The sequence below is a fragment of the Electrona antarctica genome (assembly GCF_951216825.1).
Source record: "Electrona antarctica genome assembly, chromosome: 6".
Taxonomy (NCBI): Eukaryota; Metazoa; Chordata; class Actinopteri; order Myctophiformes; family Myctophidae; genus Electrona; species Electrona antarctica.
In genome coordinates this window covers 27,482,713-27,497,878 of record NC_136811.1, presented here as the reverse complement: position 1 = coordinate 27,497,878, position 15,166 = coordinate 27,482,713, and the positions used below count along the sequence as shown (strand labels likewise).

General features: G+C 42.6%; 1 protein-coding gene across 1 annotated transcript in view; it reads left to right on the top strand.

The window, feature by feature from the left end:
- The window catches only part of cdkal1 (CDK5 regulatory subunit associated protein 1-like 1), a 366,940-nt gene that overhangs the window by 85,337 nt on the left and 266,437 nt on the right, over nucleotides 1-15,166 (top strand). Inside the window, exons 6-7 of the mRNA XM_079503511.1 lie at nucleotides 1,555-1,603; nucleotides 12,574-12,694. Of these exons, the coding sequence (XP_079359637.1) occupies nucleotides 1,555-1,603; nucleotides 12,574-12,694 (170 nt within the window). The remainder of the gene's footprint in view (nucleotides 1-1,554; nucleotides 1,604-12,573; nucleotides 12,695-15,166) is intronic.

Sequence of the window (15,166 nt, the reverse complement as noted above, 5' to 3'; positions counted from 1 at the left end):
CCGGGGACCCCCAGGGGTCCTTGAGGGAGTTTCAGGAGGTTCCCAGCTAAATGATAGTTTGGAACCAAATGGACCCTTATGGGTCTGTAACTCTGAGAGTGTACACAACACATGGAACATCCATTTGTACACTCTCAGAGTTAAATTAACATTGTTTTTACAATATATAAATTGGGGGTCCCAGATATAAGAAATGCCATTAAATGGGGGTCTTTACACTAATTGTACTTGAAATGAAACGGGTTGAGAATCACTGCTAGAGCCGTTAACATCTTCTCTTATGGGGGTCTCTGGCATATCTCTTCAAATGGGGGTCCGCAGGCTAATTAGTGTCAATTTGGGGGTCCTTGACATGAAAAAGTTTGGGAACCACTGATGTAGACATCCCATTATCTGGCAGCTGTTAGGGGAGATCACAAGGTTTGACATATTAGGATTAGATGTAATGGAAATAAAGCTCACAGACTGGTGCATTCATCGCTCTCTTTCTCTCTTGCTTTGTCTTGCATTTCTTCCTATTTTATCCATTTTATTTTATCCAGGAAATAATAGTGTTCCTTCTTTCTGAAGTGTTCCTTCAGTGAACAACTAAGTGCAGTCTCCTGTGGCTGCCCACTGCTGTTCTGAATAGACCCATAGCCTGGTCATTAGAAGAAAATAGATTGACTTGTTCTGGTGCTTACCGTGTGTGTGTGTGTGTGTGTGTGTGTGTGTGTGTGTGTGCGTGTGTGCGTGTGCGCGCGTTCATTCATCTTAGAAGGGTTGCTCTGTGTTGGAAGTAATTGTCCTGGAGATGTAGCGTGTGGATGCCGGGGCACAGAATGTCACCTCTAAGAATAGAATGTGTGAAGATCAGATTGAAGAGACCAGGGTGGGAATGAAACTGGAGTAATAATGGATCGTCCCACTTCCTGCCTCAACTCTTTTTATTTCCCACTTTCTTCTCTATCCCACACACCCCACCCCCGCTTGCTCCTTCCCCTGTCATGTCTACCTTGGGAACAGTGGTTTGGTAAAGTCATCGTGCTATCAATAGATTAGTATCTCTCTTTATGATACTTTTTATGACCCAGCTTGGACCATATTGAGGAGCATTGCTTATTGTCTCTACTTTGTTCCCCTTTCCTAATTATAAGCCATTATCTCCAGTATATGTGTGTCTGTCTGTTTCTTATCTTTGGTTCTTTCGCTTTCTGTACCTGTCTAGGGTATGTACTGTATGCTTACTGTACCTGTATTGTTTAGCTTGCCTGTATTGCTTCTGTCAGGGGCTTGCACTTATCCTTCTCTGTTGTATTTTGTAGTCTCTCTTCCTACCACTGTCTCTTCCAGCAGTTGATCTCCAATCATTCAAACTGAGATTCTGTCGATAACTAATATAAAGTGGTCTTACAGTCACATACACACTTGATGGGGTAGAATAAATCTATATCACTGTGTGTGCGTGTGTGCGTGTGAGAGAGAGAGATTTTGTGTCTGCGAATTGTCCACAATATTGTGTTGTTGATCATGTGTACATATTATGTTATCAATAACCTCTTGTGTGTATTTCAGGTTCAACAGATCGATCGTGTGGTGGAAGTCGTAGATGAGGCTGTCAAAGGTATGACCACACACACACACACACACACACACACACACACACACACACACACACACACACACACACACACACACACAATGAACAGGTACATTTTCGTGTTTGTGTAAACAAACATTGAAGACCGAAAAGTGAAGATGCCAAAAGTGATTGGCTGGAATGACATTTGTGATGATTTGATTGGTTGAGCATGGAATGTGATGTATGATAAGAGTGCCCCTGACTTCACACAGGTGTGATTTCTTTTGGTGAATGAATGAATAGGTGAATGTGCAGTGTGAGTTTCTTGGTTGATGAATGGATGGTACAAAAATAAGAATATGAGTAATTGATTGATTGATTGAATACTTTATTGTCAGAAATGTAATCAGTACAGGGTACAGTCAAACAGAAATGTAATCAGTACAGGGTACAGTCAAACAGAAATGTAATCAGTACAGGGTACAGTCAAACAGAAATCTAATCAGTACAGGGTACAGTCAAACAGAAATCTAATCAGTACAGGGTACAGTCAAACACACAACCAATGGGATTTAACCAACCAATTTGTCATTTAATGAGATCAGTGCAGATTTGCAAAAAAAAAAATTCAGTCTTGGAAATTTGTTTGGCTTTAAGCCCTGCATCTTGTCGAAGTGTCCTTGAGCAAGACACTGAACCCCTAACTACTCCAGATGAGTAGGTTGGTGTCTAGCATGGCTCATGACTGTGAGGCATGCATCGTAAAGCTCTTTGAGTGACAAGGAGACTAGCGGAGCGCTATATAAATGCCGCCCATTTACCATTTGTCAGGCTTTCTTACAGCCTGACAGGAAAAGACGTCTGATAGTGATTAGGTCTGCTAGTTAAATTCTTACTGAAGCAGTGTTCTTAATTGCTAATACGAACCAGAATTTTGTGTGCATGCGTGCGTGTGTGCGTGTAGCTGTGACAAACCCCCAATGTTTCTCTAATGAAGAAGAGAGCGATTTAGCTTTTCGTGTGAGTATGAGAGCACACATTAACATGTCTGCCTCTGTAACGAAGGACGCTGAGCTGTTTTTTAATTTTACAATGTGTCATCAATCCCTAACCCTCTGGCAACGCACGCACGCACGCACGCACGCACACAGCTGAGCTAGCTGGGGAGTTTGGGGTACGGATTGGCCTTCTCTGGATGTTTATTGTCCTTCAAATATCCCACCCTTCTTCTCTGACTTCTATCCTTTCATTGCATTCTCTCCCTCCTTCATTCTTTCCTTGCACTCATTATTCTCTCCTCTTAATTTCCTCTGTCCATAGAAGGTCATTTCCCCAGTATCATTAGGTTTTTTTTATGAGCTACTATAAAACCTGAGAGCTGTTATTTCAGCACGCAGACCAGAGCAGACCTCGAAGTCATGGAGGATTTAATATTACTAATTGTAGTGCTATTCACTAAATATACAGTATGTGCTTCTGTTGTCTGTGAAGTTTCCACACATGCCAGGAGTAAGGGCATTTTGTTTCTATTCCTCCAGATGAGACTATATTTATTACGTTTGCACTGTTTCTGAAAATGTTGAACTGCAACAGTACTGTGGGGATACTAGCACTAATATTCACTTGCCTACTGCACTGCTTCATACAGAGCTCTGTTTGTACAAGTCTGTCCATATTTATGGTTGTACAGAATAGTTTGAAACTTAATTCATAACATTTACATTTTAAAGCAACATTTGAATTTCACACTTGGTATTACTATTATTATTATTGTAAAATGATTGCATTCGATTATTCATATTTGAAGTGATAGTAGCCGATCTACAAGCTTGCGACACGCTGTGGGTTTTTTAGATCGGGTTATTTTTGGGCTTGGGTTAAAGGACCACTTCACCACTTTTCAACTTTTCTTCATATAATTGGTCCTCACTAATGTTAATGATAAAATAGATTTTTTCCCCCTACTGTGTCTGTCTCATAGGAGGGTTGTGGGCAGTTCAGAAACCCGTCCACCAGTGACATCATCGTTACGCAGATTTTATTTTAAACAAGATTTTGTTTTTAAAAACATTTAGATTTTTATTATCCAATATTGCATTGCAACTTTTCAGGAATAGAAAGACTGCAGTTTCTATTAGCTTGGATTCCATTGATGATGTCACTGGTGGACAGGTTTCTGAACAGCCCTCCCATGAGACACAGACCGAGTAGAAAATAATTGTGGCATTTTTTCATGAACATTAGTAAGGACCAATTATATGAAGATAGGTTGAAAAGTTGTCCTTGAAGCAGTGCAACTGCAGTTGCAACTCAGGTCCCTTTCATTAAGAGTATTTAAGTTAATAGTAACAAAAGACTGCATTCCAATTGATATTTACAGGTTAAGATTCAGAGGAAAATCTCATTATTATAAAACACACCTGTGTGAAGTGAGGGGCGCTCTCATCATCGTACATCATGGCGTAAAATAGACACTGTCTATTTGCTCAGACACTATGACGTAAAATTCTCCATTCATTGTCAATGGGAATTTAGTGTTTGTGTAGGACAAAGTATGTGGAGAGACACCAATAGCTGGATATAGGAGCCCCTCAAAAAACAAAAGGAAACAAAAACAACATCATCCCTGTGTGTCCTCAATCAGGAACTTGATAGTGCAAGATGTAGTGTGTGTTTGAAAATACAATAATTGTCTCCATCAGGCCGAAGGCATGGGGAGAGAGTATGTTTTGCACTCCGTCCGTGTGTGTGTGCGTGTGTCCGTCCTTCCGTCCGTCCGTTACCAGCTAATCTCCGGCACCGTTGGCCCGATCCATGCCAAACTTTGCACACACACTCCCTGGATGCCAACGACGAACCTCTGCCCCAAATATTCTTCAACGGCCTGTTATAGCGCCACCATGAGGCCGATTTAGGCAAAACACATTTCTGTAGATTACTCGTACACATTTTATCCACACATCACACAACTCGTTATACACTATCTCCATATGTCATGTGATCAACACAGATCTGCATCATTTCCCATCTTCCATCCTGATTGGCTAAGATTGGCTTCCAAAGCTCACATGATTGGTCCGTTTCGAACAAAATGCCACAAATCACAAACACAGTGTGCAATTTACGTGAAATTATACACACACATTTCCACTAGGCCGAGGACGACATGCCACTAATTTTTTCCAAATCAACCTCACGGTGGCGCTATAACAGGGCAATTCCTGTTTTTACCTATAAGATCTGTATACATCTTATGTACTGTATGCGCACTCCCTAGAGGCCATGGAAAAACATTTTCCCTGCATCCCTCCACATCTGCCGGTTATAGCGCCACCATGAGGCTGATTTCTGCAAAACACATTGTTAGTCGCACAGATTTCATCCAAATCTCACACAAACCGGTACACATGATCTCTGTAGTCATGTGATCAAGACGAGTCTGTTGGATTTCTCAGATTCTACACTAATTGGCTAAGATTGCCTTCCAAAGTTTTCAGGAGTGGCCCGTTTTGTACAAAATGCTGCACATGTCCTGCTCATCCAGAATTCCAACCTCAGAGATGCTATGAGTGATCTGGCTCTGCATTTCCTCAACAAAATGAAGAAAGTTGTTTAAAAAAAACAAACAAACAAAAAAACATGTTTATATTACTCCTAAACATTTTGCCAAACATCACACACACTCCCTATCCTCTTGGTGGAGACATGTGCCCCGAAGGGCACTTTTTCTAGTTTATAATACTGTTGTCATGTTGACATGCAGGGTCATTTAATCTGTGATTGTATGCACTCTTTAATTAATGTGCCAATGTGGATATTGTATTTGTATCTGCATTTATGCCCCTTAACATATGTTTAAATACATGAAACAGTATTTGTACCCTAGAGTGGGAGATTACTGAGCTTAAAAAAGAGCTGATTTAGTGGAAGTTTTAAAATAATCCCCCCAAAGTGTTATACAGTATGTCAGAAAATCCTGTCACTATTTGCTTTCTTTTTTCTTTTGAATAATAATTGTGCCCCCCAGAATGTTGGCATGTGTGTGATGCCCGTAGGTGGGAGGTTGGCTGCCTGGCTGAAGGCCACCTTGATCATGGTAGCTGTTGTGGAAGGGAGACGACATTACTCCAGTCATAAGCCCCTGTCTCTAACCTTTAGGCCACCACCGCTGTCTGTGGCATTATTAACGGTGACACAACTCGGAACACAGCTCGCTAACAAGCGGGCCTTTGGCTACATCTTCAATGCTTTCACTGCAATACCAGCTATGTGAAAGAAATCGGTAATGGCACGCATGTGAATAAACATGTTTACAAGGCCACCCAGTTGGCTTTTATGCCCATTTAAGGATGATAACAACCGCTACCCGGGACAGTGTGTAATAGCGTTGCTTGCTGTATTCACTAGCTTTTGATCTTTGGGGGTTATTCACGTTATTCACGCTTAGACTGCTGCCAGAAAGCAATCTTCTATGGCAATGATCTCTGCTCCAATCTATTAGTGAAGGTCTGCACACACATTTTCCTGTTTGATAAGTGTAGCTGTCACAATATATGAAGACAGTCCAATGGTAGTTTGAAGAGTAAAATGCAGCTGTTGCACAGCCCCATTTTGGGCAATTAATGAAGGCATTTGTAAAGCAGCCTCTCTTAGGGGTTGTGGAATCTCATATTCTCTAGCCGGTCTTATTGAATACTGTTGGGCTCCTGGGATTCTTAAAAGAGAAAAACACATCATCCCTGCTGTGCAAGTCAGACTAGAGGAGAAGGTACCATTGTCTAGCTAGCGGTTCAGCAACATAGAAACTGAGTAAGGCCACGCGACACAAAGCCGGTGAAATAAGGTTGTATTCATGCCTTCTCTCTCCAAGCAATCTGCCATTGAAGTGATCTCTGCTCCGTTCCATTAGGAAATAACTTGAGTAGCCTTTTTGTTTGTTATGAAATGGACAGTTTGGATGTCTTCAGTTTTTTCCTATATGTATTTCTCTCTCTGACTGTCTCTCTCTCTATCTGTCTGTCTCTGTATCTCTCATGTCTCTCTCTTTCTTGTCTCTATCTCTCTCTCTCTCTGTGTCTCTCTTGCTATCTCTCCCTCTCTCTCTCTCTTTCTCTCCATACTGATCTGGGTAGCAGATGCTAACCTTGGATAACTCGTATATGCTTTGTGTGCGTGTGCGTGCGAGCGAGCGAGAAAGACGAGGCCAGGTTAATGTATCTCTTTAGCTTCAGACCAGTGGCTGTAACGCCTCCACATAACCCTCTGATCCATATTTCACCAGGACAAACATATACTGTTTGCTTGTCTAGATGCTGAAATAGAGGAGGTGGATAATTGGAGGAAGGGGAGCGAGATGGGAAGAGAAGGTGGTGATGGTGAGGTCAGGGAGCAAAGGAGGTGGAAGTCCAGGTATTAAGGAGTTAATTATCACGTTTGGAACACAGTGGGAAAAAAATATGATCACTGCCATTTTCAATAAACATCTTTTGTTCCTGTGAACGGCCACCAGTCTCTAGGTGTCTGGAAATGTAAAAAAAAAATCTGGATGAAACAATGAAGCTCTGGAGCTTGTTTCCATTGTGGTCCTTTAATGAATCATTTGGTCATCAACTTCAGAGTCTCCGGAGGTTTGCCTGAACAAAGGTTGGAAACGTTTACGCACAGCGAAGGACAATGGAAATGATGATAGAATGATATGTAATAAACATCAAACACACATGATGATGATGTCAACATAGCTGGAGGATAAAAGCTCACAACAGGCCCCTGTCCTCCACTATACCTCCTTCCCTACTGTTATTTCATCTGTTTATCCAGCCCTACTTCCCTCCTCTCTAGCTGTTCTGTCCTGGGAAGATTCTTTATGAGAACAGGGGACAGGAGACATAAGTTACGATGAGACATCGCACACAGGTCAATATGTCATCATTTTATCTCCCTGTCCCCTTCCCCTTTCCATGTATCCATCCTTTATATCTAGTCAATACTTTGTCCAATAGAGGCTTCAGTAATCACTTGTTTAACAGATCTCTGCAAGGGTGGTTTGTCCATCTGTCTGCATCACCCTTGATTCAACTCCCTCCCCCCCCTCTCCTCTCTCTTCCCTTCTGTAGTAGGTGATGTTATAATATGCCATTACTGTACGACTGGAAGGAAGGATTTATGTCCACTCCCATTAACCCATTTAGGCCTGACCTCGAAATTTTAAAAGATTCTTCTAAATCCTCCAGTTTTCTGAAATAAATATTTTCACGATTTTTCAAAAATAGCAGACCTACAAGCTCATAGCGCGCCACTCGGTGGCGTGCTATGAGCTTGTAGATCTGCTATTTTTCAATAGCTAAATTATAACATAATGTTTAAAACACCCAAAGGGGTTCCCGTCCAGAATGGATTAATAGAAGACAGAGGAGAACAAAGGGGGGGAAGAGGGAGAGATGACAACAGAAAAGAAGAGGGCGGAGAGAAGGCTGGTCGGCAACAAGAAAATGAGATACATATTTGTGTTTGTGTGATCATTGCTTCCTCGGAGGTCACTTCCTGTAAACTGTGTAATTATGATGACAAATAGTCATAGCGGGACTGAAAGCCTTCCTCTGTTTTGCTTACAGCAGTCACCATGTTTACACACACACACACACACACACACACACACACACACACACACACACACACACACACACACACACACACACACACACACACACACACACACACACACACACACATTCATGATGCCCAGACTTCTGATATTGAATTTAGATATGGAGGATCTCCTGCAGTGACTCCATGCTGGTACTGAGATTATTTCTTGACTTATAATCATTCTCACAGGATTTCTGCAGTTTATGTAAGAATGGATAGAGCGGGATAAAAACAATATTCTTGGAAAATATCAGGAAATATGTCACCACACCATGTTAATTGCTTGTTAATAATATAAATAAAAACAAATAAAAAACAACAATGCAATGGCTACTTGTTCTCAAAGTGAACCAGGGACCCCCAGGGGTCCTCAAGGAGGTTCCCTGCTAAAATGAAGTATAGAAACCAAATGTACCATTGGCACTTTGGGGAAGTTGTTTTGATGGGTTTTATATCCCCAGTGTGATTGTTGACTTCTTTTACTTATTATTTCTCATTTTCATTCACGCATCTCTGCTTTGTACTTTCTCTGTTTCCTTCATTCCTTCCATTCTCATGTAAGGTGTTTACACTGTTTGTGTGAGAGACCTCTGGAGTGGAGGGATGGATAGATGGATTGAATGAAGGATAAACGGAGGGAGGGATGGATGAATAGATAGACAGACAGTTGAAAGGAAGGATGAGAATAGTGCTAATTCCCAATCTGCTTTTTCCATTACGATCCTTGACCAGTCTCGGGACGGATTGGACGATAGCGAGGCTAGATGGAATCCGACTGCTAAATCCCAGTTGTTTTCCATGAGGGAAGTTTTCTCATTTCCTCGCTTGTACCTGGGATATTACGACTGGTCACGCTTCGCCGATTGGCTCTTTGTCCTCCTTCGGGGGCAGATTGTCATTTTTATCTACCAATCGATAGCCCTTCCTTTCTGCCCTAAGCCCGCCCCCCAAGGGACTAGTGTAAAAAGGGATGAAAAACAGGAAGACAATAACACCCCTGAGCGGCTCCTTCTAACACACACACACACACACACACACACACACACACACACACAGAGCTTGCTTGTCATCTGACATCACAACGTATTGGCTAGTGCTAGGCTTTCATCCAATTTTTTATCTTGAGTAGAAAATTGTGAACCAACCAAACTGGGTAATATTAGTGGGGCGGCAGTGGCTCAGGGGTAGAGTGGCTGGTAAGGAGGCCAGATGGGAACTGTGAGGTTCCCAGTTGATCCCGGGCTCCCCCAGAGTTAGTGTGGAAGTGTCCTTGAGCAAGACTCTGAAGTTGAACCCCTAATTGCTCCTGATGAGCAGGTTGGTGCCTTGCATGGTTTCCTCTGCCATCGCTGTATGAATGTGTGTGTGAATTTAAAGCTCTTTGGATAAAAGCGCTATATAAATACACCATTTATATTTTTACTCTGCTACACTTGTTATCAGTATATTATCAGTATAGTGCCAATGGACGTGTTCAAATGAGGTGTGGTCTGGCACATTGGTATCTTACACACAGCGAGTGTAACAAAGTGATTGTGTTTTATACCATTCTGTAGTTAGGCCTAACAAAATAATATTTCGCAGGAAGGATGGGTAGCAAGATTTTTTTTTTAGATTTCTTTCAAATTGCGGTGCCGAGTCCGACCGAGATCCGATTATTTCCGACATTCCGAGAGACCCGACCCAGCCAGGCAGACATACAATTGTGGACTATATAGAAATAATGTAACGTATTGACCAATTACCATTTTATGATTAAAGCGCGAGAGAGAGAGAAAGAGAGAGAGACACAGACAGACAGAGAGAGAGCCTCCCTGCAGGCTGCACGCTGCAGTAGAGGGTGAGAGAGAAAAAAAAAGTCTTGTCTCTTCTCGTCTCCTCAGTGTGCGTGCATTTAAAATTAACCAAACGGATCATTTGTTTTTTTACACACAATCATCAGTTTTAGCAGAAGCAGATGCATGTACCGGTCTTGGCTGAATGGAATATATATATATATATATATATATATATATATACGGTGCGACACTCAATGCACTTATAAACAGCTCCTACTTCTCTCTCTTCTTTATCCACGTGTGGGGAATGGGATACACAGGAGAGTTGTCATGGTTGCTTTAAACCTTATATTAATTTGATTTTAGCTTTGCTAGTTTGCTTTCACCTCGTTAAGGTCAACACTGTTGTCGAGATCCGTATATAAAGTATAATTGCACGCCAGTGTTTTCATTCAAATCAGCGCAAGACAAACCAGTACACAGTAACATCAACTGAACTTACAGTCAGCAGATGGGATCTACCCGTCGTGCTCTCCGGGACGGAGAAGCCGACTTTTCTCTCTCGTAGTAAGTCGAGTATGTCGTTAAACAACTCCTCCTTTTTGTTCTGGGCTACTTTGGCTTTGGGCAGGTGTACGTTTTGTTGGTCTGCATATATATCCATAATATATAAAGACCTTTTTGTTCTGACTCGGTCGGATTTTGACTTTTTTTTCCCTTTTTATTATTTTTTTTACCAAATGCCAATAAAATCATCTGGGTGCCAATAGAGTCTGTCGGCAACCGGAGACCAAAGTATTATTTTGTTCGGCCTTAGACTAACTGCCGGGATCAGTGACAGCACATATATTATTTAACCTGTGGGTTGGACTTCTTTAATACCTAAAAAATAGCATGAAAACTGCATCTAAAGTAATCAGCAAACTATACAATAAAAACTGATCAAACATTCAAACTGAATGTTTGATCAAACAAATTGTCAAAGAATAATATAAGAGGCGAAAATTGTGAAAATAGTGGATCTACAATCTCGCAAGGCGCCTTGTGAGATTGTAGATCCAAAATTGAATACCTCAACTCCTACATTCCAAGTGCTTATCAGGGTGGGGGGGTTCCCCCCAGTTCAAATATGATTATTCTGGGGGGTCACGGCCTGAAAAGTTTGAGAACCACTGGTTTAGACAGTGTGAGGCTGCTGTAACAGTTCAGAATGAAATCCAGCGCTCCCGACACACGGAGCACCCACCCATCCATCATGCTTTAATACGTTTAAAAAGTACCCTTACTGAGAGTGAGCATTTTAAGATTTTTAAGTTGATATGTCAAGATGTCATACTGTAGATGTCTCTTGGATATAGGCTACAGGAGGAACTTCGACCAGGTACATGGCCACATCTGGTCCACCTGCTTCAATTTAAGTCCATTAAAATCCAACACAATAATACTCATGTTCAACATGGTAGATGACATTTCTGAGAAAAAAGAAAAAAGAAAAAGACAAGCGGTGAGGAGAGTATGTATTATTTCAAATAATTGTAGTTGACACTTTATTACTTGTGTCCTGCCTTAAATAACAGTCGAAATTAGGGCAGAAATACCCTGAATGCAGTTGTGCCCTGTGTTTTAGATTGTGTGCTATAGATCATCTAATAGATCATCTGGGACCCTACGAGTTTAAAAGCCCTGCTACTAGCATTCCCTAGAGTTGAGGTCTTACTGCTCATACGACCAGACACTTCTGGCCGAAGGGTGGTGCTACTGTAGATTATGTTCACCCAAATAGCTAGTAGGGTTCATGCCTTTAGATTGCCTTTTGGTTTTGAAATATGTTGTGTGAAAACTTGTCATTTTGGATCTTGAGGAAAGGTCATGGGATCATTCAAATGGTTAGGGTTCATGCACCCGGGAGCGCAAATGTGCATCAGCAAGTTTCATGGCAATCTACCCATTCAATTTTGAAATATTGTGTGTGCAAGTGGAGATTTTGGCCTACGGGTGGTGTTAGCGGAAAGCCCATGGGATCACCAAAAATTAATGGGAGCATGAAAGTGCACAGTAAATTCCATGGCAATCCAGCCAGTACAGTAGTCTTCAAGATATTCAGTTTGAGAAGTGGTGGACGGACGGCCCGACACACAGACCACCACACCTCACCATTCTCTCAAGCGGAACAGAAGTAGATTCAGGGGTTTGGTCACAGGGCAGTATACTGGTGTATAGACAAGTAATGAAACTGTTTTATTTGTGGAATGTCACGATTCCCTATCACTCACAGATGTCGCTATCTTGCCTTCCTTCCACCATTTTCAGTGCCCTGATCTACGATATGAAGTTGCTGATAGTAGATTTGAAGTTGTATTTTTCATTTGGGTTGTTATGCCAGTGCCCACAACGAGAGATCACAACGGCACTCTGATAAAGTACATTCAACTGAAGTACCGCGTGCGTGCGTGCGTGCGTGCGTGCGTGCGTGCGTGCGTGCGTGCGTGCGTGCGTGCGTGCGTGCGTGCGTGCGTGCGTGCGCACACATAATTTTGTAGACATACCTAGTTGTCTCTTTTGTTAATATCTCTGTCTGTTCTTTTGCAGGTCACTCAGTTCGTCTCTTGAGTCAGAAGAAAGATGGAGGCAAAAGGCTTGGAGGGGCCCGATTAGACCTGCCCAAAATCCGAAAGAACCCACTCATAGAAATTATCTCCATCAACACTGGGTACAACACGCACACACACACACACACACACACACACACACACACACACACACACACACACACACACACACACACACACGAGGATGCACACATGGATACACACAGCTCATAAAATATTCAACTGAACCTATGAATTCAAATTTTCCACTGCTTCCCTGCTGTCATTGTAGATGACAGTGGTGATTGTGTGTGTGTGTTTGCTCTAAGCAGAACCTCCTTGAACCTCTGATTGTATCAATTTCACATGGTTTGCTTTGTGTTTGTGACAGTGCGTGCTTATGTGATTCTGTTATGTACACACGTTTGCGTGTTTACGAGCTTGTGTCTGTGTGCAAATACCCAATCTAAATCAAATTAAATCCTATGGTTGTGTGTAAGGCTGTCCCCAAGCATTCGAAGGTTGTTTACAGATGTGTGTGTGTGTGTGTGTGTGTGTGTGTGTGTGTGTGTGTGTGTGTGTGTGTGTGTGTGTGTGTGTGTGTGTGTGTGTGTGTGTGTGTGTGTGTGTGTGTGTGTGTGTGTGTGTGTGTGTGTGTGTGTGTGTGTGTGTGTGTGTGTGTGTGTGTGTGTGTGTGTGTGTGTGTGTGTGTGTGTGTGTGTGTGTGTGTGTGGTGCTGACCCTGTGATCTCAGTGGGCTAGTTATAAAAAGGTTATGACACACACTAATTCCAATGCTTCCATTGATGACAATCCATCAATCAACCCGTCTGTGTCTCCTCAAGCTCTGTTAACCACCAGTCTGCAGGATCCATTAACCACACAAACCTTATTGTCCCAATTCTGGGCCTGCCATAACAGGCAGACATTATAGCCTAATGGTCCACCTATATCAAAGCAATGCATTGTGATCTTTGGCAACTTTTATCGAAGATATTTCGGGTCTAGAGGGGAAGAAATTAGGGGACCAAATAGGCCCCAGGAGAACCCCGGTCAATGAAGTATAAACAACTCTCAGGTTAAATGGTACATGGGAGCATTTATATAGTTCATTCTATCCCATGTGCTACAATGTGCAATACATACACATACTAATTCACATACTGACGCTGACGAAAACCATGCAAGGTACCAACATTAGGAGCAGTTAAGTGTTGTTGTGTCTTGTTCAAGGGCACTCTTCAACACTAACCATGGGGAAGCTGGGGATTGAACCAGGAAACTTCAGATTTTCCCAAATGGCCCCTCTACGGTATCTCTTGAGCCACTGCCACCGAGTGTACAAATGTAGCCAAATGGATTTGATTACATTTGTATTTTGTTCACCCTGGGAGTTACAAAAGGACAAATTAAAATGTTTCTGTGTGGTGTTGTTCTAAGGCTCAGGCCTTATATTACTTGTCTTGTCACTTTGTTTTGGGGTTTTTATTATATTTTGCACACGCACGCACGCACGCACGTACTCGCACGCACGCACGCACGCGCGCACGCACACACACACACACACACACACACACACACACACACACACACACACACACACACACACACACACACACACACACACACACACACACACACACACACCTGTACTTTTTTACCTTCTGCCTGTTGAAAACACTATGTGTGAATGTGCCCGATATAGCAAAGAACATGAATCCGGGTGGCAGTGCACATGGGTCAAGTTCCTGCCCGCTCCTGAGTGTTCATACAGGATATTGGGAGCCAGTTAAGGGTTCATACAGGATAGTCTGGGAGCCAGTTAAGGGTTCATACAGGATAGTCTGGGAGCCAGTTAAGGGTTCTTACAGGATAGTCTGGGAGCCAGTTAAGGGTTCTTACAGGATAGTCTGGGAGCCAGTTAAGGGTTCATACTGGATAGTCTGGGAGCCAGTTAAGGGTTCATACAGGATAGTCTGGGAGCCAGTTAAGGGTTCATACAGGATAGTCTGGGAGCCAGTTAAGGGTTCATACTGGATAGTCTGGGAGCCAGTTAAGGGTTCATACTGGATAGTCTGGGAGCCAGTTAAGGGTTCATACAGGATAGTCTGGGAGCCAGTTAAGGGTTCATACAGGATAGTCTGGGAGCCAGTTAAGGGTTCATACAGGATAGTCTGGGAGCCAGTTAAGGGTTCATACAGGGTAGTCTGGGAGCCAGTTAAGGGTTCATACAGGATAGTCTGGGAGCCAGTTAAGGGTTCATACAGGATAGTCTGGGAGCCAGTTAAGGGTTCATACAGGATAGTCTGGGAGCCAGAAGGGTTCATACAGGATAGTCTGGGAGCCAGTTAAGGGTTCATACAGGATAGTCTGGGAGCCAGAAGGGTTCATACAGGATAGTCTGGGAGCCAGAAGGGTTCATACAGGATAGTCTGGGAGCCAGTTAAGTGAGGTTCATACAGGATAGTCTGGGAGCCAGTTAAGTGAGGTTCATACAGGATAGTCTGGGAGCCAGTTAAGGGTTCATACAGGATAGTCTGGGAGCCAGAAGGGTTCATACAGGATAGTCTGGGAGCCAGTTAAGTGAGGTTCAT